Consider the following 22508-nt stretch of genomic DNA (forward strand, 5'->3'; position numbering starts at 1 on the left):
AAAAATCCAAGCATGTCTCTTACATATTTTCTCACTTGGTTCACATGTACTACCACTGTAATGTTTAATCACTGGTTATTTTACTTTGATATTCCTATCTGAATACAGACTTACCTGATATTTTTCCTATACTTATAACATTCAAATTAGCTGTATATGCATAATAAATGTTGGGCATAATCACAGCGTCAATTTTCTTGTAAAGCAGAGCTTATTTCAGGCAAGGTCTAGCTTCAGAACTGAAATAAACACACACAGCAGGAAAGTTATAATGTATACTTTGTTTTTTCAGGCCATGAAAACCCTTACATTTCAATAAATATATATTAACAAAATGAGAACTGTCAACAAAACACTCTAATTGTGTGAAGGTTACTCAAATTTTCATCTACGTGGTACTGGACATCCTTCATAAACAAAACCAAAAAATATATATTTGAAGTTCAGGGTCCACAAAAACATCACAGGGAAAAAAAAGAAGAAAAAGAAAATATGAACCTAAGCTGATTCCAGCAGGAAGAAATTTTCCCACATGCAGAGGTATTCACCATGAAGCAAGAGATAGTAAGAGGCCTCAGTGTGAAACTGGAGCTCCCCGAATTTACAGACCCAGGAAATCAGGGCAGGGTGTTAAATCTTCCCTTACACCTAAACCTATGACCTGCAACTACCTCAACCACAGAATTTCTCAAAGTAAATCAAACCTGGTTCAGATGGATTCAAAATACGTTTATGAATCACAAGAACAAACAAATGTCTCCAATCACCTGCCTCAGGAGAAGCATTAAAAATCTCAATTATCATCTTTTCTTTCAAACAATTTAAGAATTGTGTAACCAGTCTAACCCTAAACATTCATCATAGTACAGGAATAGTTAAAAGTAGTAAATGAAAAATTCTGATCTCAAAACAATTCACATTTGCATCTAAAATGTTACAATGAAACCACATAACTCCCTCCTCAAAATGTTTCATGTGATGTCTCCTTGAAGTGGCTTTCACTTTAGCTATGTGTGGCTTCCTTTATTTGCTTCAGCAACGAAAATATGAAAATGAATACAGGCATACCTCACTTAATGTGTTTTACTTCACTGCACTTTGCAGGTATTACATTTTTTACAAACTGAAGATTTATGGCAATTCGGTCACAAGCAAGTCTAGCGGTGCCATTTTTCTATCAGCATGTGCTCACTTTGTGTCTCTGTGTGACACTTTGGTAATTCTCATAATATTTCAAACTTTTTCATTATTATTATCTGTTATGGTAATCTGTGATCCATGGTTTTGTATGTTACTACTGTAATTGTTTTAAAGCACTTTGTGCCACACCTATATAAGTCAACAAATTTAACAAATAAATGTGTGTGCTCTGACTGCTCTGCTGATCAGTCATTCCCCCATCTCTCTCTGTCTCTCCTTGGGTCTCCCTATTCCCTGAGACAAAATAATATTGAAAATGAGGCTAAACAATAACCCTAAAGTGGTCTCTAAGTGTTCAAGTGAAAAGTCACACATGTTTCACTTTAAATCAAAAGGTAGAAATGATTAAGTTTCTCGAGCAAAGCATATCGAAAGTGGAGACAGGCCCAAAGCTAGGCCTCTTGTGCCAAACAGCCAAGTCATGAATGCAAAGGAAAAGTTCTTCAAAGAAATTAAAGGTGCTATCTAGTGAACACACAAATGACAAGAAAGCCAAAGAGCCTAATGGCAATATAAGAAAAGTTTTTGTGATCCGGATAGATGAAACCAATCACAGAATTCTCTTAAGCCAACACCTAATCAGCAGCAAGACCCTAACTCTCTTTAATTCCATGGAGGCTGAGAGAGGTGAGGAAGATGCAGAGGAAAAGCTGGAAATCAGCAGAAGTTGGTTCACGAAGTTTAAAGCAAAAAGTCATCTCCACAACATAAAAGTGCCAAGTGAAGCAGCAAATTTTAATGCAGAAGCTACAGCAAGTTATCCAGGAGACCTTGCTAAGATCAGCAATGAAGGTGGCTACACTCAACAACAAATTTTCAATGGGGATGAAACAGCCCTCTATTGGAAGAAGATGCCGCCTAGGACTTTCACAGCTAGAGAGGGAAAGTCAACTCTCGGCTTCAAAATTTCAAAGGACAGGCTGACTCCCTTTTTTAGGGGCTAATGCAGCTGGTAACTTAAGTTGAGGCCAGTGCTCATTTACCATTCTGAAAATCCTAAAGCTCTTAAGAATTATGCTAAATCTACTCTGCCTGTGCTCTGTAAGTGAAACAACAAAGCCTGGATAACAGCACATCTGTTTACAGCATTGTTTGCTGAATATTTTAAGCTCTTGGCAAAGATTGAGATTTTCTGCTCAGAGAAGAAAAAAATTCCTTTCAAAATATTACTGCTCTTTGCAATGCACCTAGTCACCCAAGAGCTCTGATCTTGTACACAGCATCCATTCTGCAGTCCATGGATCAAGGAGTAATTTAAACTTTCAAGTTTTACTATTTAAGAAATACATCTCATAAGACTATCACTGACATACATAGTGATTCCTCTAATAGATCTGGACAAAGTACATTGCAAATCTTCTGGAAAGGATTCACCATTCCAGATGCCATTAAGAACATTCATGATTAATGAAAGAGGTCAAAATATTCACATTAACAGGAGTTTGAAATAAACTGACTTTGAGGAATTTAAGCCTTCAGTGGAGGGAGTAACTACACATGTGGCAGAAATATCAAGAGAACTAGAATTAAAACTGAATCCTGAAGACAGGACTGACTTGGTGCAATACCATGATAAAATTTTAATGGATAAAAGAGTTGCTTCTCAAAGATGAGCAAAGAAGGTAGTTTCTTTGGAATCTAAAAAAACTACTTTCTTTGCTCATCCTTGAGAAGCAACTCAAAGGATTTTGAATACCACATACACTCAGCTGATAAAGCAACAGCCACCCCAAGACACTGAAAGTTCAGATGATCATTAGCACAACAGTTATGTATTTTTTAAGTGAAGTACGTAGTACGCTGCTTTTTCAAACATAATGTTATTGCACACTTAACAGACTACAGTAGTGTAAACATAACTTTAACACGCATTGTGAAACCAAAAAGTTTGTGTGACTAGCTTTCTTGTGAAATTCGCTCTATTGTGGCAGTTTGGAATATCTCCAAACCCACAATATCTTCAAAATATGCCTGTATAAAGCCACAATATCTCCAAAATATGCCTGTATAAAAAAAGCAATGTCTACAAAAAACGGCTAACAGTGTACAATAACTAGCACTACATTTTTTTCCAGTCTTAACCTAGGGGAAAAACTTAAGGTCCAATTAAAATGACTTCTTTATGGACCTCATAGTTGGTACTTCATGTTTTGGATCGTCTGTGTTGTAACACCATAATAAGGTCAATAATGCCAAGAAAAGCATAATTTATGGTCCAGTCCCATTGTTGTGGGCCTCAACTACATATTTCTACAAAGAAGACAAAATGTTTACCCCACGAAAAGTAACAGATTTTTCTCCCACAGAAAATGCCACAGATGTTCAGCCAAAATGATTTCCAGGAGCAACGATATTTTATATAAAAACAAATCCCTAATAACTAAGTATTTTCTATCAATTCATTGACACTGTCTAATATATTTGGCCTCATCCTGCTTTCAAGTTAGTGTTATGGTGGTAAAAGCCCAGGATCTGAGACAAGACTTGGAGTCCAAATACCAGATCCACCACTTACTCACTAAGAAACTTTGCATAAAGTACTTAAAATGAGGTAATATACAAGCAAGGCATGGATATTAATGCCATTAAAATTTTTAGAATACAAAGCTCAAAAAATATCAAAACACTTTATTGCTTGTTTTCTTTGAGCAAGATCCTATGGAGAAGCAAACTCACCTACAAATTAACAGTGTTCTCTTCAAATATGTGTAAAATATTACAAAACATATGCCAAAAATAAATGCACACATTCTCTAATCATTATCCTTAGAAAGTTCATTTCTTCCACTCCCTGAAATCACAAAAGATTAAAGCTCAAGGTAGGCAAAACACTAGACATTCTTTAAAAGTTATCATTCTGAAGTAGAGCTACAGAAAATATACTAGGTAAGAAAACATCAAGGATAACAATTGCTCATGCACCTCCCTTTTCCACAGAAGCCACAGCTTATTAACATGGGGAATTTGTCCCATGTTACACATGCAGAATCAAAGCAATTTGTGAATACACTCACCCAAAATGACTGGCTCCAAAAATGAATTTAGTAGCCATGTTTGGGTAAATGTCTAGACAAATACACTAATGGCGTAAATTGGAACAAATAACTAAAAAGAATAGGTAAAAGTATTTCAGATTCTTTTTTAAGTCTCAAAAGGCTAGAATCAGAGGTTAGCAAGAATAAATCGAACTGAGATATTACTTTCAATTTTGTGTTTACAAATAAAAATTACAAAATCTAGAGTAAAGAAGACTGGGTTTATAAGTTCATCACATGAAAATGCTCAGGGAAAGTCAGGTATTCCTTAAGTTCAAAGTATGAGAGAAAGTAATTCAACTGGAGCTAAAGTATGACATGGGTCGGAAGAGAGGAAGTACTTTGCTTCATTATTCTTGTGTAATAAACAGTAATATCTTCTCCAGTCAATTTGTTGTAAAAACACAAATGAAGAATAATGTGCCAGGCATTGCACTAAGCACTGGAGAGATCAAGTGGATAAGACCCTGCCCCTCAGAGATTTCTCAGTTAATGAAGAAAAAATGCTGCAAACATTTGTGATCCATTGTGCATACAAGGGATGAGAAGTAGCACAGACAGCTGGTAACGGTTTCAGGTAAGTTTCACACAGGAGAGACAGACTAAAAGTGTTCCATGCAGAGGTAAAGCAAATGAAAAGCAGGGAAGGTGTGCTTCGGGTGTTTAAGTCCTTCAGCTCAATCGACTTTTATTATATGCCAAACACAGATAAACATTCAGAATACATATACAAATAAAAAATGCTCCCAGCTCCCAAAAATTTATATTCAAATAAATTGGAGACTTAAAATAAGTTCAGTACAATGTAACATATGCTATATTATAAGTATTTTCAGAATTCATGTGATAGCGTCAAATTCCATAATATACAGAGTTCCTGCAAACCAGTAAAAAAAGGGATCAACCACCAAGTAGGTATTGGCATAATCAAATGTTCATTTTAGAAAAATAATCCTAGTGACAGTGTAACAAAACACATGTATGCAAGAGAAAAAGGTTGAAAACAGAGACACTGATGTTGTGAGGCTCCTGCAGCACTAGGTTAGAAGTACTTAAAAGACTTGAACTGAAAGGTATGTTTAGTTGACTGGATGGGTGGTGGTGACATCACCAAGCATAGGAAACACAGGAGAAAAGACACCCAACTGTATTTTCACCATACCTATGCACAGCAACTGTTGTATATAGGGTTTGAGAGACAGCTCAAGAGAAAAGACTAGGTTGCAAATACAGACATGCCAGTGATCAGCCTACAGGCAGTAATTAATCCTATAAGTGTAAGGACATGAGACTGCCTAGAAGAAGGTATAAAGGGATAAGGGAACATCAACATTTAGGATTCAGTCAAGATGAGATAGCAAAAAAGCCGAGAAAAAAGAAAGTCATGAAAGCCAATGAGGACAACCTTTCGAGAAGAACAAAGTGATTGATACCATGTCAAATATCACAGAAAGCAGCCATTGGACAGCTACTGTCAACCTGCCTCAGTGGATTGGTAGGGTTCCCCAAATGACTGTACAATGGATTTGACAGTGGATAGGAGGTGAAGAAGTGCATTACTTTAAAGATAAGTACTACTCCTTCTAGAAGTAAAAAGCATGTCTTTCAAAGGAGCTGTCCAGCAGCAAAATTACAATACCTAACATATATTGGGAACACTTTCCATGCAGGCACTAACGCTAGATATTTTACATAATATTCCTCACGCCATTACAACAACCTTAAAAACTTAGTATAGTTTCCAAATTTCCATAAGAAAAATGGGTTCAGAATGGTTACATGACTTGCCCATGGACACACAGTTGGCATATGGAGGACAGAGGATTTAAATCCAGGTTTTGTCTAGCTGTAAACCAATGCTCTTTCCACACTGTGATGCTGTCTCCCCATCACTGGAAGTATGTGGAGGGAGGCAGAGTGAAGAGTGGCTTGTTAACCATCTAACAGAAATACCTTTTCTTTTTGAAAGATAGTTTAACCAGCTCACTTCTGAGCCCTCTTCCACCTTCAATAGTCTATGATTCTATCTCATATACCCTGCTCATAAGTGAGTTATAATGGCTGCAGAATTCCAAATATAATGCCTTTTTTTTTTTTTTTTTTTGAGGCAAGGTCTCATACTGTTACCAAAGATGGAATGCAATGGCGTGATCATGGCTCACCACAGCCTCAACCTCCTGGGCTCAAGCGATCCTCCCACCTCAGCCTCCTGAGCAGCAGCTGGGACAACAAGCATGCACTACTACGTCCAGTGTTTTTTTTTGTTTTGTTTTGTTTTGTTTTGTTTTTTGTAGAGACGAGGTCTCACTATGATGCCCAGGCTGGTCTCAAATTCTTAGGCTCAAGCCATCCTCCCACCTCAGCCTCCCAAAGTATTGGGATTACAGGCATGAGCCACTGCACCTGGCCTCAATCTTCATTTTTTTCTCATATTATCAAACTAATTTTAATGCCTGCTAAAATTCATACTTAATAGGAAGACAATCTATAATTAAAATCGTCCCTTGTTAAGTGGAAAGAAAAGACTTATCGACACTGAATCTCCCATGCTTTGTATAGCACGAGGCACAGAATGGCATTCAGTGTTTTGGAAATGAGTGAATGAAGGAATGGTCTGCCTCTTGTCTTTGATAACACTGACTATCATGTCAGGCAAAAATGGGCATCCATCTTTATTTTAAAATAAGCTCAAAGTCATAACACATGGCAATATATCCTACACTTCTCACAAATTAATACTGATTACATTTATTTTTGCAAAAAACGAAAACACAGTCTATGGAGGCAGCTTATCACTCCCTTTTCTGCATTCCCACAGTAGGATGTAGCACCTTCTGTTAAAGTAAGCACAACCTATACTGTGGTTTCCTTTTGCTTCTCACACTGGACAGTAACCTTCAGATTGCCTACATTGTTAGGCCACAAGAACACAGTGCAGAGCCACACACGTAGTGAGCACTAAAAGTCTGACACATACGTAAGCAGGATGGTTAGATCAATGACTTAATAAGTAGAAGCAGTATCTTTCTAACAGCCATTTTACACTCAAGCAAATAATCTACTTACCAAGCAGGAGATTATATCATATGAGAAATAGGGACGCACCAAAAACCCAGTGACACTTTTTTTTTTTTCTTTTTTTTGAGGCAGAGGTTCGCTCTTGTAGCCCAGGCTTGAGTGCAAGGTCGTGATCTCTGCTCACTGAAACCTCCGCCTCCCAGGTTCAAGTGATTCTCCTGCCTCAGCCTCCCAAGTAGCTGAGATTACAGGCACCCGCCACCATGCCCAGCTAATTTTTATATTTTTAGTAGAGACGGTTTTTCACCATGCTTGCCAGGCTGGTCTAAAACTCCTGACCACAGGTGATCCACCCACCCAGCCTCCCAAAGTACTGGGATTACAGGCGTGAGCCACCATGCCCAACCCCGAGTGACACTTTCAAAGAGGCATGGGATATGGATTTAAAAAGAAGCGTGAAAGTTCACTCTCAAAAAGGCTCCTGAATAACAGGATTTTTTTCCTAGATTCAACATTATCCAAAGGGAAAAAAATTTAAATTATCCAGTTCAGTAAATTATGTTTTAAAGATCAGGTACTTTTGAAATATCTATCAAAAAGGCCATTCTTATCTTTAAAAATTATGAAATTTCAGGTATGGTAGTCCCTGGAGATGTGTGAGAAGACCTCATAAAGCACTTTGAAGTCACCCCAAATGTGCCTACCTAAATGTTTCAAGATCTATTCAATTTACAGACCTGGCTAGCAAAGGGACAGTCTCCCATGACAAGTCTCAGCCTTTCTTCCCTCCAGATATACATGATATAACATTCACTTCTATGAAACATTAGGATAAACAAATCCAAATTCTAATGAACCAACATTAAAAAAAAATGTGCAGGGAAATACACACATATGTAATTTCCACTGTGATTAAAGACTTATCAGTAAGATCCAGCAACAGAAAGTTATACAAATTGCCCACCATGACGGTTGCAGCTCCATCTCTTCATGTCAGAATGCAAGGGAAGGTAGCATTTTAGGGTTGAATGTGAATCCACTCTTGTTTATACATAGATATCTTAAAATAAGTCATTGGCAAACTTCTGTAGGTTACCAGTAGCTGTTAATACCTCACAGCTGAGTCTAACACAACAATGTGTTGTGATACCATAGTTGGAAACCACTGGTCTCCTTCATATCTCAGTGAAACTCAAACTAGTTATCAAATTACAATCAAATTCATTACATTTGCCAAATTCAATGGCATTAGGAGCAGACAATCTTCAAAGATTAGGCATAAGTGAAAGCAAGCACAAGAGGAAGGTTTGGCTCTGGTCAAGTGGGGTGCTGAGCTAGCTGTCTTTGTGGCGTGATTTGAAAAGTAAACAAAGGGGCACGGCCTGTCTTTCACTAGCCCCACTATCACCACATGGTCCTATGCTTTCATCCTGTCTTTATTATTTGCCTGTATTACAAATGAAAGGTGAAAGCAATGCCTTCAGAAAGTCACTGTTAAAACACATCTGCTATCTAGGTTTTACAGAGATTTCTACTTATAGACCAGATTAGGCATTTGATGACTTGAAACTGCGTAAGTCATGGAAAAAAAATAACAAGGGAATTTCAATGGGAAAGGCATAAGAACTAAGAGCATCATGACTGTGGCAATTCTCACCCTCGCAAGGGGGATCACGGGATGCTAAACTGGGCCCACCTGTAAAGGCTTTTGAGTTCCAAGTTGGCATGAGGACACAGAAGGGCAAGCAAGAGTACCAAGCACCAAGCACGAGATGCTGGAGGTTCTGTGGAATAAGTCAGTCAAGATCAACCTTTGTTCACTTCTCCAGTTTCAACGGACTTCAACAGCCTGACTTGGGTTTAAAGGCAGACTCCTGGGCAACAGAGCGAGACTCCGTCTCAAAAAAAAAAAAAAAAACAAAACAAGACAAAACAAAAAACAAAAAAATAAAAAATAAAGGTAGACTCCTAGGATGGAAGAGGACCTAGAAACCGCCAGGCATGGGTGGCTCACACCTGTAATCCCAGCACTTTGGGAGGCCAAGGTGGGTGGATCACCTGAGGTCAAGAATTCAAGACCAGCCTGGTCAATATGGTGAAATCCCATCTCTACTAAAAATACAAAAAGAAAAAAAAAATTAGCCAGGTGTGGTGGCGGTGCCTGTAATTCCAGCTACTTGGGAGGCTGAGGCATGAGAATGGCTTGAATCCAAGACGCGGAGGTTGCAGTGAGCCAAGATAGCACCATTGGGCTCCAGCCTGGGCAACAAGAGCAAAACTTTGTCTCAAAAAAAAAAAAAGCAAACAAAAACACGCTATGTGAGGAATAGCTAGAAGACTTAAGAACGAGAAAGCTGGCTGGCTGCAGTGGCTCATGCCTGTAATCCCAGCACTTTGGGAGGCCAAGGCAGGTGGATCACTTGAGGTCAGGAGTTCAAGACCAGCTTGACCAACATGGTGAAACCCTGTCTCTACTAAAAATACAAAAAAATTAGCCAGGCAAGGTGACACATGCCTGTAGTCCCAGCTACTCGGGAGGCTGAGGCACAAGAATCATTTGAACCCCAGGAGCTGGAGGTTGCAGTGAGCCAAGATCGCGCCACTGCGCTCCAACCTAGGCAACAGAGTGAGACTTTAAAAAAAAAAAAAGAAAGAAAGAAAAGAAAGAAAGCTGTTTTTAATATCAAATGAGCTCTCTGGAGGCAAACAGGTAAGACTCATTCTATAGAATTCTGTAGGGCAATGCTAAGAATAAGGAAGCATATTCAAAGCGTCAGATTGTAATCAAGCATAAGAAAATATTCCTTGAAAGCAGAGGTGTCCAGGATGGAGTGAGAGGTATATGGAATAGAGAGCTGCCTCTCACTAGATGTGCACATGCAGGGATGGGATTCTATCCATCAGAGAGGCTGGACAAGGAGTTCCACATTAGAGATAGCCTGAGCTAGAATTCTGGTGTACCTTCCAATTCTAGGAGTCTGATTTGTATGCCTAAATTCAAGCATGAGCAAGTATAAGAGATAAAAGATCTCCCCTACATCCCCCAATCCTTCTCCCCAACAAATAGAGGATTTTAAGCCAGAGAGAAAATTAGATTTATTTCCAAGGATCCTTCCAGCTTCAAAACGCCATCTGGTTTAGACTATTCTTCAGCATACATAAAGTTCACATTTACAACCAAAATAAATGAGAATCATTTATTCTCTCCATTCAGAAGATTCCCATAAACCATCCCAAAGTTAAATGCCCCTAACTGGTTAAATTTTTTTAAAAATCACCTGATTCTCTGAAGCTTCTAAATATTTTCTCTCTGTAGTTGACTGGGGTGATGAACAGCATCTGAGTATGATCAACTACAGAAAGATGTTCTAATATTTGAAGCCTGTAGTTAAATCACCACTCACCCTTTTTTGTTCAGACTGAATAATCCCTCAGTTCCTGTCACAATTTATTTAAAGTCCCTTAATCATCTTGGGAGCTATTTTATAAAACATACTCCAAAATTTAACACATCCATTTCTGGAAGGGCACGTGGAATGAGACAGAGTACTCAGGGAGAATTCTGACCAGAGGCAATGACAACAGAGATTCCCTCCTGGCTGCTGAATGCAAACCAACAGAAGCTAACAGTGAGATTTTATGTAGGAAACTATAATTTCCTTAGTTTTCAACTCTTTGAAATGAAAGTATTTCTGTGTTAGTAAGACAAAGTATATCCTGGCCCATGTGAGAGACTGGAAATATTGGTTCAGAACAAAAATAAAACAGAGCTTGGAAAGCCCCAGCTGGCTTTCTTTAATCAGAAGTCACACAACCACATCTGGGGTAGTGCAGCTTTAGTGGTCTTCTGTAAGGATGGGACTAAGAGCAAGTGCCTCACTATACTGCCACTCTATTGGTGTGGATTCCAGTACTGAGCTTTTCTAAAAACACTCACCATGCAGACATGCCATCAGGAGAGGTGACTCATGAGCAGCCTGTACTTGTGATGGGCCTGAACATTTTTTATTGGTATATACACAGTAAGTCATCACCTATCGGGATGTATAGCATGTTTTAATCTTTGTTCTAATTCCTAATCTTACACATTTTTATTCATTTCAATTTGTACATTGTGAAGACTAATATGGGCCTCCCACATGCTTGTCAAATGTCTCTCCCCTCAACTTAGTATCATCACCTGTCTTCCTGAGAAAGAAACCATCACTCATCTTTAAGGAAATCAACCTATACACCTTGTGACAATAATCCATTAAAAGCCAACCACTCCCCATGGGAAAGCCACCTCTGCCAGTTATGCTTCTGCATGCTGGCTACTGAGCAACAATCATGTAATACCAGTTAATAAAATACAGCACTTCAAAACCTCACAGGAAAACACACTTCTACAAAGACTGGAGCTTACAAGTCAAGAAACTCATCAGACGTTTGCATACTGATCATGATTTAAGATTGACACAATTTCAAAACATAAAGGAACCCTATAATTTAGAAATTTAAATCCATCTTATCCTTTATGTTATTTCATTCCTTTAACAACCATGTATCAAATGCCTATTCTACAGCAGGCCCTGTGCTAGAGCTAAAGATACAAAAGTAGATAGAACCTCTGTCTCTAAGACTTTCCAATTCCTGGGGAGGAGAGGTAGACAAGGAAACAAGTCATCACAGCAACATGCTTTTATCAAGGTGTTCTCTGTGAGAAGGAAGAGGCTCAATTCCCTTATTCTAAGTGAAGGTGTCAGGAGATGCAGGTCCCAGAGGATGCAACTTCTGAACTGAAGCTCGAAAGAAGAGAACTGAATGATCAGGAGAACGTTTGTTATCCCAATAATCAGGCCCACACAAAACAGGAATGTGTGTAACTTTAATAGCATTAAATATAATGAACCAACAATGCCAGATTTATCTTTTTTTAAAATGTAGTTCCTTTGTAAAAAGCAAACAAAAAATAAAATAAACTTGAATTCCTGATTCAGGTTCCACCCTTTTAAGAATATATCCTGCTTTTAATTTAACTTGATAAAATGGCATAACTTACAAGATGTTTTAAAAACAAATGTCAACAGATGGCTCAAAGCCCACTTGTAAGAATCTAAGGAGTCAACAGCGTTAGTGCTACCTTTTTCTTAACTTTTCATAGCCTGTGTATCTTTCCACTGGAAGGCACCCAATGACGTTTTGGGGGCCAGAGAAGGGAATGAGGTCCGGTTGGAGAAGGCTGCATTACAAAAGCATTATAGGAAATTATATATTGAGATGTAAACAGGGAAACAGGTTTTTTCCAATTTGTTTTCTTTTTCATGAAATTTACCAGGTCATTTTATCTTCAAGTCCATGTCTAGACAATAATTAAAATACACAAATCACCCAATAAATCAAACACTCATTGATTAACGTATTTTTTCTCACTTGTCAGAAATTCATCAGCCTAAGGGGAATACAATAAAACTGAAAGACAGGTATCAGGTTCAAGCAAATAAACTAAATTGAATAGAACTTAGCCTTTTATATTCAGCAGGGATAAAGTAAGTTTAAGTGACCAAACAAAACAGCTCTCATTCTAATTGTGTAACCTTATTAATGCCTCCTTCTCATACTCCATGCCCCGATTGGGCTGGAGAAAGAAGCACTCCAATTCGCCAGTCACCATACAGAACCATTTACAACTGGAACTTAAAATAATACACTCAAAATAAAAACAAAGGCTTCAGAAGGCACATGAGAATTTTGCAATGCCCGTATCATTCAATAAGAATTTATTCAGCACATAATGAGCAAGGCATTGAGCTAGGGACCAATAAGACAATGGCCATTTTTTTCAAACTAAAACTTTAAATACAAATATTACAATTTTATGCAACTTCCAAGTATATGCAGCAACCAAGACACATAGTTTAGACACTGACAGACTAGAATTTCCAAAACATTTTGCTATTACATAGAAACAACTGGACATTTTAAATAAAAACTACTACTAATTCTTCCCAAAAGAAAGGAAAACTGGAACAATAAAATCACCAAAGAAAGACTCTCCTTAAGTCTAAGAATCTTAGAGCTGATGAAAATTTTTTAAATTTAGCTCCATATAAATAAAACTCTGTCTTTGAACATCAACCACCATTCTTCTGGTTTCAGTTGTCGAAAGTACCTGAAATTGACAAACATTGTAAAGTAGTATGTCATAATCTTGAGGTAGCTTTTATAAATCATTGATATCTACTTGTTTTCCTCTTTTGCAGAAAGACACACACAAAACTTCCAGTTGCAAGAGACAGAAGTTCACAGACAGGCAGACCATTTTTTAAAATAGAGTCACAGTATATTTTGCTGTGACTATCCAAAAGCATGGATAAGGAAAACAAAAAGAAGGAAAACAAAGTTCTATTCCTCTCTATGATAGTCTCAAAAGAATCTACTTGAATTCCAAAACATAGCATTTTAATAATTTATTGCCACTTCCTCAGTGAGGGCTTTTACTTTTTTAATATCTAAAGCTTCCACTATCCGAGTGCATATTTGTTAAAACGGATTTGAGATACCAGCAACTGGGCTAGGTCATAAAGTTGATAACCCATCTGATTTAAGCCATTATTCAGAACCCCTAACCATGGAGGAATACAATATTGTTATTTGACTTATCAAATGAAATATAATTGATGGATTCATATAAAAGATGGAATTATTGTAAAATAAAATGATTTTAGAATGCTGAAAATGTCAAGAGTACTAAAGACTGAATTTACAAACTAAAATCCTATTTCATTGCACACATGAGTCCCACCTAATGACTGCTTTAAAAATAGGAATGCAACACCTCAGAATCACTGCCTGATATTTTTACCTGATCCTGCTCTAGAAATTAACAAAATCATCAAATCTGAGGATTTTGTTTGTCAAACCAGAGCATCAGTGTGGGTCATTATCTGGAGTTCAGACAAACAGGCTTAAGACAACATCCTTCAAAATGAAAGTAAATGACATTCCTTTGCAGGAGAGTATGCTATTCTATTTCTGTGTGTATATTTACCTGAACAGAAAGCAATGTTTAACAGTATTTCTTTAGTGAACCTCAGGCCAAGGTCAAACTAGATCATAATATTTATTACCAAAATTTTATGTCTGCTAAATACAGAAATACAAAAGCTTCCTCTCCCAATCAAACTATTTTACATAGCTAATTATTTAGTAAAACAAAATGGGGAACGAAATGGGAAGAGACCTTAAATATACCAAAAGTAGCCATTTGCTTTTTTTCTTTTCTTTTTTTTTTTTTTAAGAGCTATGGTCTTACTATGTTGTCCAAACTTCTACCTCAGCCTCCCAAAGTGCTGGGATTATAGGTGTGAGCCACCACACCTGGCCAGTGGCAATTTTTAAAAATATTTTTAAGTGAGAAAAGCCTCTTTAATAAAGAAAATAATTTGTTTACACTTACCTGTAACCATTCTATGTATTCTGTCTCCACTTCTTTAACTATAAAAATAAAATTCATCATAAGCTACTCTTGACCCAAGGCACTCATGGCTTTCAATACTAATGGTTCTGATTATTCTCAGGTGACCAAAAAATACATAACACGTTGTCATTTCTAATTCTGTGTTAGCAGTGACTGAATCGCCATTACGAGGCAGTGGATAAAGTGTAACCACCCACCCCCCATATCCCCTTTGATTATCCTCTGGTCCTCACAAGTTGGCAGTGGATACAATTAATCCCCTTTTATGTATAGGGAAAGTTAGCCTGTGAAGTTATAACATATACCAGTGGAATTACAGAAAGTTGAAGTTCAAGGTCTCACCATATCCCTCTTATATATCAAGAGACTGCTACATCAGAAAGTTGCTGAAAAAAAATTGACAAAATGATTTTTAGTAATTGTCAAAATTCTGTATCATGAATCACCACCATTCTTCACAGTTCTGGAAGTATTCAAAATGGTAATTTAACCATCACATCTCCATTGCTAAAAGGAGAGTGAGTATCTCTGCAAAAATGCTGTTTTCCAATGAGGTCACCCTAAATGGATTCTTTATTTGGTGTCATAATTAGTTTCAAATTTACACATAGCTGACACAAAAAAAGATAAGGAAAAGCATGAGAGGCCAATTACAAAAATTATAAATGAATGGTATCTCAAAATCATATTTCATCTCTCTAAAATTACAAATAAAACAGAGACAAACAGATTTTAAAAGGCATATTTTTAAACAAATCTTAGAGTAAACCTCATTAATTAGATTCTAGATGTTAATTTTTTCCTATTTTAACTGGATGTCTTAAGATACACTGTCCATTTAAAGTAAGGGTTCTGTTCCACACTTCCCAAAAAACCTATTATCTTCAAAATGTTGATTATTCTAATTGATGGTATTTTAGAATCACCAGAATTCCCCTGAATCCCAGTCTCAATTGTTACATTAATCATTAAATTTACTGAAAGTATTTACAACAATGTACTTGTGTTATATTCACTTTATAATAGTCCCGAAAGGAAATGTTAATAAATAGACCAACCTAACTTGTAACGAGCAGGATGATTTGCACACTGTTCACTGAGTATTGAAAAGAATTTGTTCTCTTGGCATATTAACAATGCTGGAACTACGTTGTTTATACTTTTTGATTACTGGACCCCTTTCTTCACATCCAATGCTGATGTAAACTTTAGCCAACAAACACTGGTGTTTTTTCATAATAAATTTAAATTCATGATACTGAATTAATAAAGTTTCATCATACTCAAATTGAAAACCAGATACATGAAACTCAACTGATGGTAACAAAATGTCAGCAAAATAAATTCACAAGCTCTTCTTAGAACACCACAAATAAATGACATTATTTACTACTCTGTTGCATCAAGGTCTAAACACCACAGTTATTACCAATGTGGCATATTTGTTTTCTTTTTAAGTAGTATTATCAGTCTCACCCAGCTAGAAATACTAGTGACTGGAATCCTTATTTACTTAATAATACTTAATCAGCATCTTCTTGCTTCTATATAGGATTTTAGTATCTTTTCAGAATTCTCCTATGTATACTCTGTCTACATGAAGTACGTAAGCTGTCAATACACCTGGAAAACAGCTCATTCTCTAGAGCCAAAAGCAACCTTACACAAAGCACAACAACGTACTACCTATAGTTTCTGAGAGATTCCACAAAACTCTTCTCAGAAATTTATTCTCAACAGCCTCCCATAGTTTCCAAAATTTCTACCATTACAGTTTGAGTTAACGTAAAAGTCCCATCACAAAATAACTTGGGGATGGGAACAGAGGGAAGGAACGTTAAGAGATTTAACAAAGGCAAACACTCATTATCACATAGGGTTTAATTTCCTCTAAGTATTTTTAACTATCACATAGCAAAGTTCTATGACCAATAGGGAATGCTAGGGCCAGACAATACATTCTAGGCAGGAACAGAGAGAAATGAAGAAAAGCCAAAGTTTGGGCCAAGGCCTGTAGAGTACCACCAAGAGAAAAATCAGGACGGGGGTTGGGGGGAGGAAGACAGTTATTCTTCTATTTATTGCCGTCGGTTTGCTGTATGTATCTTTTAAAACATAATGTAAAACAATAAATAGATCAAATTATTTTGATTTCCGGCAAATATCATTAGCAAGATGTTTTCACTGAATTTTTCTACTTTCCATTGTTTTAATCCGAGACGACTCAAAATGAAACAGCACTAGTTTTGCTAACTGAAGTAACTTTTCTCCTGGGATAATCTAAATGAATATTTTTCATCTCCACTGCTATCATTCTCTTTCATTCTCTTTCATCATTCTCTTTCATTTTTCATCATTCTCTTTCATTTAAGAACTGATCAGGGTCTCTGAATACATGCTAGCAGATTCTATAAACCTCAAAAATAACATAGGTGAGACAAACTCAACCTACCTCTCTAAAGCTGCATTCTAAAAGTACAATTAAGAAAACAGTATCATCATAGTACTACAAACTACAAGCACATCTTTATTTGTAAATAGCCGTTTATTATACAACAAAAGCCAGATGACACTAACAATGATAACTGTAAGCAAATGCCACGGCATGCCATGGTAATAACAATCTGAATATTTATTTCTGTATGCATATATAGTAAATAATACTACATATACTTTGTAAAAAAGAGAAAATTTAAGGGGCACAAATACTTCCTCAAGGATAACTTATTTTCTGTATTAAAGAATGAGTTAAATAGCCATTGAGATGAAGTTCTAACAAAATTTCAAGTAAATCATGGTTTCTAAACTCCGTATTATCTAATTTTTGGAAATTAAATCACTTGTTAGTATGTTTCACATTCAGTATACCCATACTTTCCATTCATTCAATATGTGTATACATATTCAAGAGGAAATATTTTCACAGAAGGCTAATAATCAAAATAGATTATCTCAAATAACTAATCATAAAAATCTTATGTATGACAAAATGTTGAATCCAACCTTGGATAATGCCTTTCATGCCAATAATATAAAGTCTACAAGAAAACACAGGATAAACAACAACAGAGTATCTGCCTTAAAATCAGGATTCATCAACAAAACTTCTCTAAACAAAATTTCACATTTCACATCTCACACCAGGATCTCTATCAAAACAAATGCAAAATTAACTTTTCCTATTTTGAGTCTATTATCCGCATAGTATGTAAAAATTTTTGAAATTATGGGAGGATGTATCTAAAATGAAAAGCCATTTATAATGATACAGTATTGAAAAAAACCAAGGCAAAGTAGACTTGGAATGGTTGAGTGGGCTCTTCCATTTGCTCTTCCATTCTAAATGGTAGAGACACTAAGCCAGAAAGTATAAACATTTATTTTTACATGTTCACCTGACTTTACATTTACATTAAGAATCCACATCCTGTGATTTAAAACAGGGAATGTGACCTTATGTGTGCACAAGTGTTTTTTTTAATTGCCAATACATTCACTAGTATCATTTGAATTGTAAGTTTTACATTGTTTTGATCTTAACCTAGATTAGAGCTACATCTAAACTTCACACATTAAGGAGATAGTTGTCATTCTCTAATATTCCAGCAAAAAGTCTCAATTTTTGAAAATGTCAACAGAAGCCTTTCATGCAAAACACAGCTCTCTCAAATAAATCTGAATGGACTGTTTCCATGAAAATCCACGCCTGCAAGAAAAATAAAATAGCTGTGCATCTCTCTGCAGCCCTATTTCAAATCATTTTTGCAGAGCTATTTCCTCATTATTTTCATGGGTGTATGAATCCTGCACAGAAGCTGAAGCAGGAATGATTCCAGTATAACCAAAAGATATTTTGTTCTTTCTGAAAAAAAGGGAACACAATTTCCCCATCACCACCGCCACTCACACAGAAAATTACTTTAGAAATTTAGTAAACCTCTAAGGAGAAAGAATCATTTCTGAAACCCCAGAAGGACTTGGGTATCATGGTCTTTGGGCTGCTGGGTTACTTCACTTTTAAGTGCTCATGGTCCGAACGACTTGACTGTCTTGCACTCTAGCTGCATGCTCTGGCCACATTAGATACCATCTCTGTTCTACACACCACACATACACACATTACACCAGCCAGAGCTGTTTCCAATTTCAGAGGCCCGCTCCGCACACAGCTCATGCCCATCCTTGCTTTGCTTGGTGTCCTGAACCCCAGGAATGAGAGATACTACTTAATCCAGGTGGGTCTGCTCTGTTGCCTCATCCTTCCAGGATTCATAGGATGGTTCCTCCCCGACTACACTTAGGAATACAAGGAGGCCAGTGGATCCCCGTGCGATAGAGAGAACCACCACAGCCTGTCCCCTTCCTCACTCCGCACATCCCAGTTTCTCTTTGCCAGCAACCTCAGTACCATCCTCGCCAGGAGTTTATCATCCCAGAGGCGGGGAAGAGGAGGCAGTAATAGGAATCAAACAGCCCGTTACAAAAAGGATGCCAGGGCATGGAGGAAGCAAACGGAATTAGGTTATCACTTGGGAGGTGTGCACCAGTGGAGAACCCTTCAAGAGCAATGACAGGTCGGCGGGGGCCTGCCAGGGATGGCAAAGGAGGCTAGAGAAGTGGTTTTCGTGTCTCTCCCCGGGGCGTGCGGGGGAAATCCCGGGGCGGCAACGGCTGGTGCTCTCGGGTCGTTCCCCGCCTCCCGCGCCCCCCGCGGGCACCCTCTAGCCAGCGGCCGCCCCCGCCCCCGCCCCGCGCGGAAGGAAGCGCCGGGCTCCCCCCACGCTCTCCCGCTCTCTCGCGAGTCCTGTGCAGGCCCTTCCAGGGGGAGGGGGAGGGGGGCGCGGAGATAACTGCTGCAATGGAGCGCCAAGAGAACCCTGCCGGAGCGAGGCAGTCGGTGGAAAGCCACGGCCACATAAAAATGCCATATTAATTTTTTAAAAGCCATAAATCACCCCTCCCTCTGCAGAAGAAAACCATAAACCCGATCCCATGCAAGCCTGCGAGCAGCCACCCACTTCCTATTTCTGTCACAGCAGCTACAGGCCTACCAGGCAACCACCCCCCGCGGCGCCCCTCGCCACCGCCACCCCGCCGACCGCTCCCCGGCTCATCCATTTGCCAACTGACGCCCCCGTCAATAAAATGCCCCAAGTGAGGCTGGGTGGGACGCGTGGGGAAGGGCGCCGCGGGGCGGGGGGTTCGCGGGTTGCACAATATCCTAGAAGGTCCGCGGCTGGAGCGGGTAGAGGAGAACCTGGGGCGGGGGAGGGGAGGCGAGGCGAGGCGAGCTGCCCAAGCGCCTGCGGCACACGGTGCACCCAGGCCACCGCGGCGCTCAGCTTACCTTTCACCACCCTGTCGGTCGTCGACAACTTGGGATCAATTGCCTTAGGCTCGGACATCTCCAGCCGCCGGAGGACAGCGACGCGCTGCTCGTCCGTCCGACTGCACACCCCGACCGGACCGGCGGGCCAGACACTCAACGCCGCCGCCGCGCTGCAAACCGCTCGGCTGGAGGTCTAGGCTCTGAGCTGGCTTTAAAGTTGCTGCCTTCGCCGCGCGTCCCTCCTCCGCCGCCGCCGCCTTCACTCCTCCTCCGCCGCTGCCGCCAGCCCCGCCGACTCGCTCTGGGCTGCGCGTGTGTGGTGGTTATTTATTTATTTTCTAAGCACGCCTCCCAGTTCTTCTTTTATTCTTGGGGGAAGGGGGATGGGGAGGAGAAGCGCACACACGAGCACCCACCCCGGCACGGAGACCCGGCACCGCGGAATGGAGCCCCACGCGCGCACACACGGTCGGGATTAAGACCGATCACATGGGGAAGGCCGGGGGCGAGGGAGGAGAGGCAGGGCCGCCGATGTCAGTGCCACCAGCCGCACCTTGGCGTCCCCGGCGGCGGAGAGGCGGCCGCCGCTGTTGCTGCCGCTGCTGCTGCTACTGCTGCTGCCGCTGCCGCTGTTGCTGGCGCTGCTGCTGCTGCTGCTGCTGCTGCTGCTGCTACCGCTGCTTCTCCACACCAAGCGCAGCTGTTGGTGCCGCGGACGCTGGAGACGTCCCGCCGCCGCGATCGCCCGCGCTCGCCTCTGCCTCCCCGCGCCGCTCCTCCACTCACACAGGCACAGTCGCGGAGCTCGGCAGACACAGTCCCTGGCACAGCCTACCCCCCTCCGCCGCCGCCGCCGACACCGCGCCCGCCTCCGCCTCCTCCCCTTCCTCCTCCCGGCCCCCGCCTCTTGCGCGCCGGCAATCTCCTCCTTCCCACTGAGCCCGCCCCCGACCTCCCGCCCCGACGTCGGAGTCCCGCGCGTTCATTGGCTAGAGTGCACATCACTCAGTGGCAGGTGGCGGCCTCCCCGCTCGTCCCGCCTCCCGCTCCTCCTCGTTGTCCCCGCCCCTTGCTCTGTTTTCTCCCAGCTGCCGGACCAGCGGGCCTGCAGCCTCCACCGCCCAGTCCCTGCTCAGGTGTCACTTTTGCTGGCAGGCCGAGATTAGGAAAAGAGAGTGGGCAAGGGGTCGCGGCCGGGAGGAGAAGGGCTCTACCACGCCACCCTCCTTTGGCGTCCGAACGCGGACCCCGCACACGCACACCCGCGCCTCTTTGGCAAGCGTGCCTTGTCGGCTGGGTTAAGCCGCAGTGTGAGTAGCCAAGTGCAGAGGGTGTCTCCGGGTGTTTGCGTGGCCCACGAGAGGGCAAGAAGAGAAAAGGCGGGGATAGGAGGGAAGAGGGTGGGGGTAAGAGGCAGCCCTGAGAGGGCGGAGGAAGGAAGAGGCTGGGAGCTCGGCGCCCGCGGCGCAGCTGCCGTCGCTGCTGCAGCTGTCCAGGGAGGTTCGCCAAAACGGCGACGAATAAACAACTTACCTTGCGGAGAAAAGCTGCGACTGCGATGGGGTGTACGGTTGTTTTTGCTTTTGCGTTGGCGGCGTAGGGGCTGTTACTGTGTCCCACCCAGGCGTGCACACCGAGCCGCGGGGCGCTGTGAAACGCGGGAGCGGGCTAGCGGAGGAGGATGCGGATCAAGCCCCAGCGGCCCAGGGCAACTCGGAGTTACCTGGGGCAGCCCTGCGGATCTCCAAGAACCGAGGAGACGGGAGAAACACGGGAAAGGGTGGCCTTTTCCCTGTTCACACACACAAACACACACACACACACGCAGCCACTGGCCGGGACAGTTGACACCCATCTTCCTTCCCTGCTCCTTCGAGTCATTCTACACCCGCTTGGTGCTGCCAGTGCGGTCAGGGCCTTGGAGTCCAAAGCGGATCCCCACACTTGTCCCTCCGGTCGAAAAGAAACTAGGGGAGAGAAAGTCAGGCGCGGCAGGGCTAAGAGTGATAGTTGCCCAAATGTTCCTTCCTGGCCCGCCTGCTGTGCCACAGAGTCTGAAAAGCGGGTCTCCGTCTACCAGAAGGTCACCTCCACACAGCCCCTCTCCCCGACCAACCTCAGCACCCAAGGACTGGCGACGTGGTTGGAGGTTTTGGGGGGAATTATGAAGAAATCTGAATAAATTTCTCACCCTTCGTCTTTCCTGTTTTATTTCCAAAGTCCTTCAGTATCAGGTTTTTCCTGTTTCTTCAGTTGGACCACGGGTCCAATAAAAGATTTAAGATACCACACACACACACAGAAAACGAAAACAAAAAAAGTTTAGGGAGCTGGGAGATGAAGCCAGAAGTGTTTTGGAGACAAGGATTAGATTAAAGCTCAAACTTGAAAATTAATTTTGAGTAAGAGACTGTACTGCAGCATGGCTTTGATGTGGACTGCACTGTGTAGAAACACACTAGATACC

General features: G+C 40.9%; 2 protein-coding genes and 1 long non-coding RNA gene across 4 annotated transcripts in view; 1 reads left to right on the plus strand and 2 right to left on the minus strand.

Annotated features, from left to right (window-relative positions):
* The window catches only part of LOC108542807 (uncharacterized), a 21115-nt gene extending 1724 nt beyond the window's left edge, over window positions 1–19391 (minus strand). The window contains exons 1-2 of one of the 2 annotated variants that reach the window (XR_001889370.1): window positions 19242–19391; window positions 115–239 (exon numbers count right to left, since the gene is read on the minus strand). This is a non-coding gene — a long non-coding RNA (uncharacterized LOC108542807). Of the gene's footprint in view, window positions 1–114; window positions 240–14691; window positions 15407–19241 lie in introns of those variants that run through there. The other variant, XR_001889371.1, reaches the window with a different exon arrangement.
* LOC108542795 (serine/threonine-protein phosphatase 2B catalytic subunit alpha isoform) overlaps window positions 1–20670 on the minus strand; it is a gene marked incomplete at its 3' end in the record, with an annotated part of 285800 nt that extends 265130 nt beyond the window's left edge. Inside the window, exon 1 of the mRNA XM_017892958.1 lies at window positions 20060–20670. Within this exon, the coding sequence (XP_017748447.1) occupies window positions 20060–20117 (58 nt within the window). The remainder of the gene's footprint in view (window positions 1–20059) is intronic.
* Window positions 20671–21580: 910 nt separating this feature from the next.
* LOC108542806 (uncharacterized) lies at window positions 21581–22237 on the plus strand. The gene has a single exon (XM_017892973.1). It carries the CDS (start codon window positions 21723–21725, stop codon window positions 22221–22223), a length of 501 nt encoding a protein of 166 aa, XP_017748462.1. The 5' UTR covers window positions 21581–21722; the 3' UTR covers window positions 22224–22237.
* Window positions 22238–22508: the final 271 nt, after the last annotated feature.

Source organism: Rhinopithecus bieti, unplaced genomic scaffold (assembly GCF_001698545.2).
Source record: "Rhinopithecus bieti isolate Rb0 unplaced genomic scaffold, ASM169854v2 scaffold_23199, whole genome shotgun sequence".
NCBI lineage: Eukaryota > Metazoa > Chordata > Mammalia > Primates > Cercopithecidae > Rhinopithecus > Rhinopithecus bieti.

Bases quoted from the DNA above. Each gene is read 5' to 3' on its own strand.
- LOC108542806 (XM_017892973.1), top strand. From the start codon at position 21,723: ATGCGGATCAAGCCCCAGCGGCCCAGGGCAACTCGGAGTTACCTGGGG.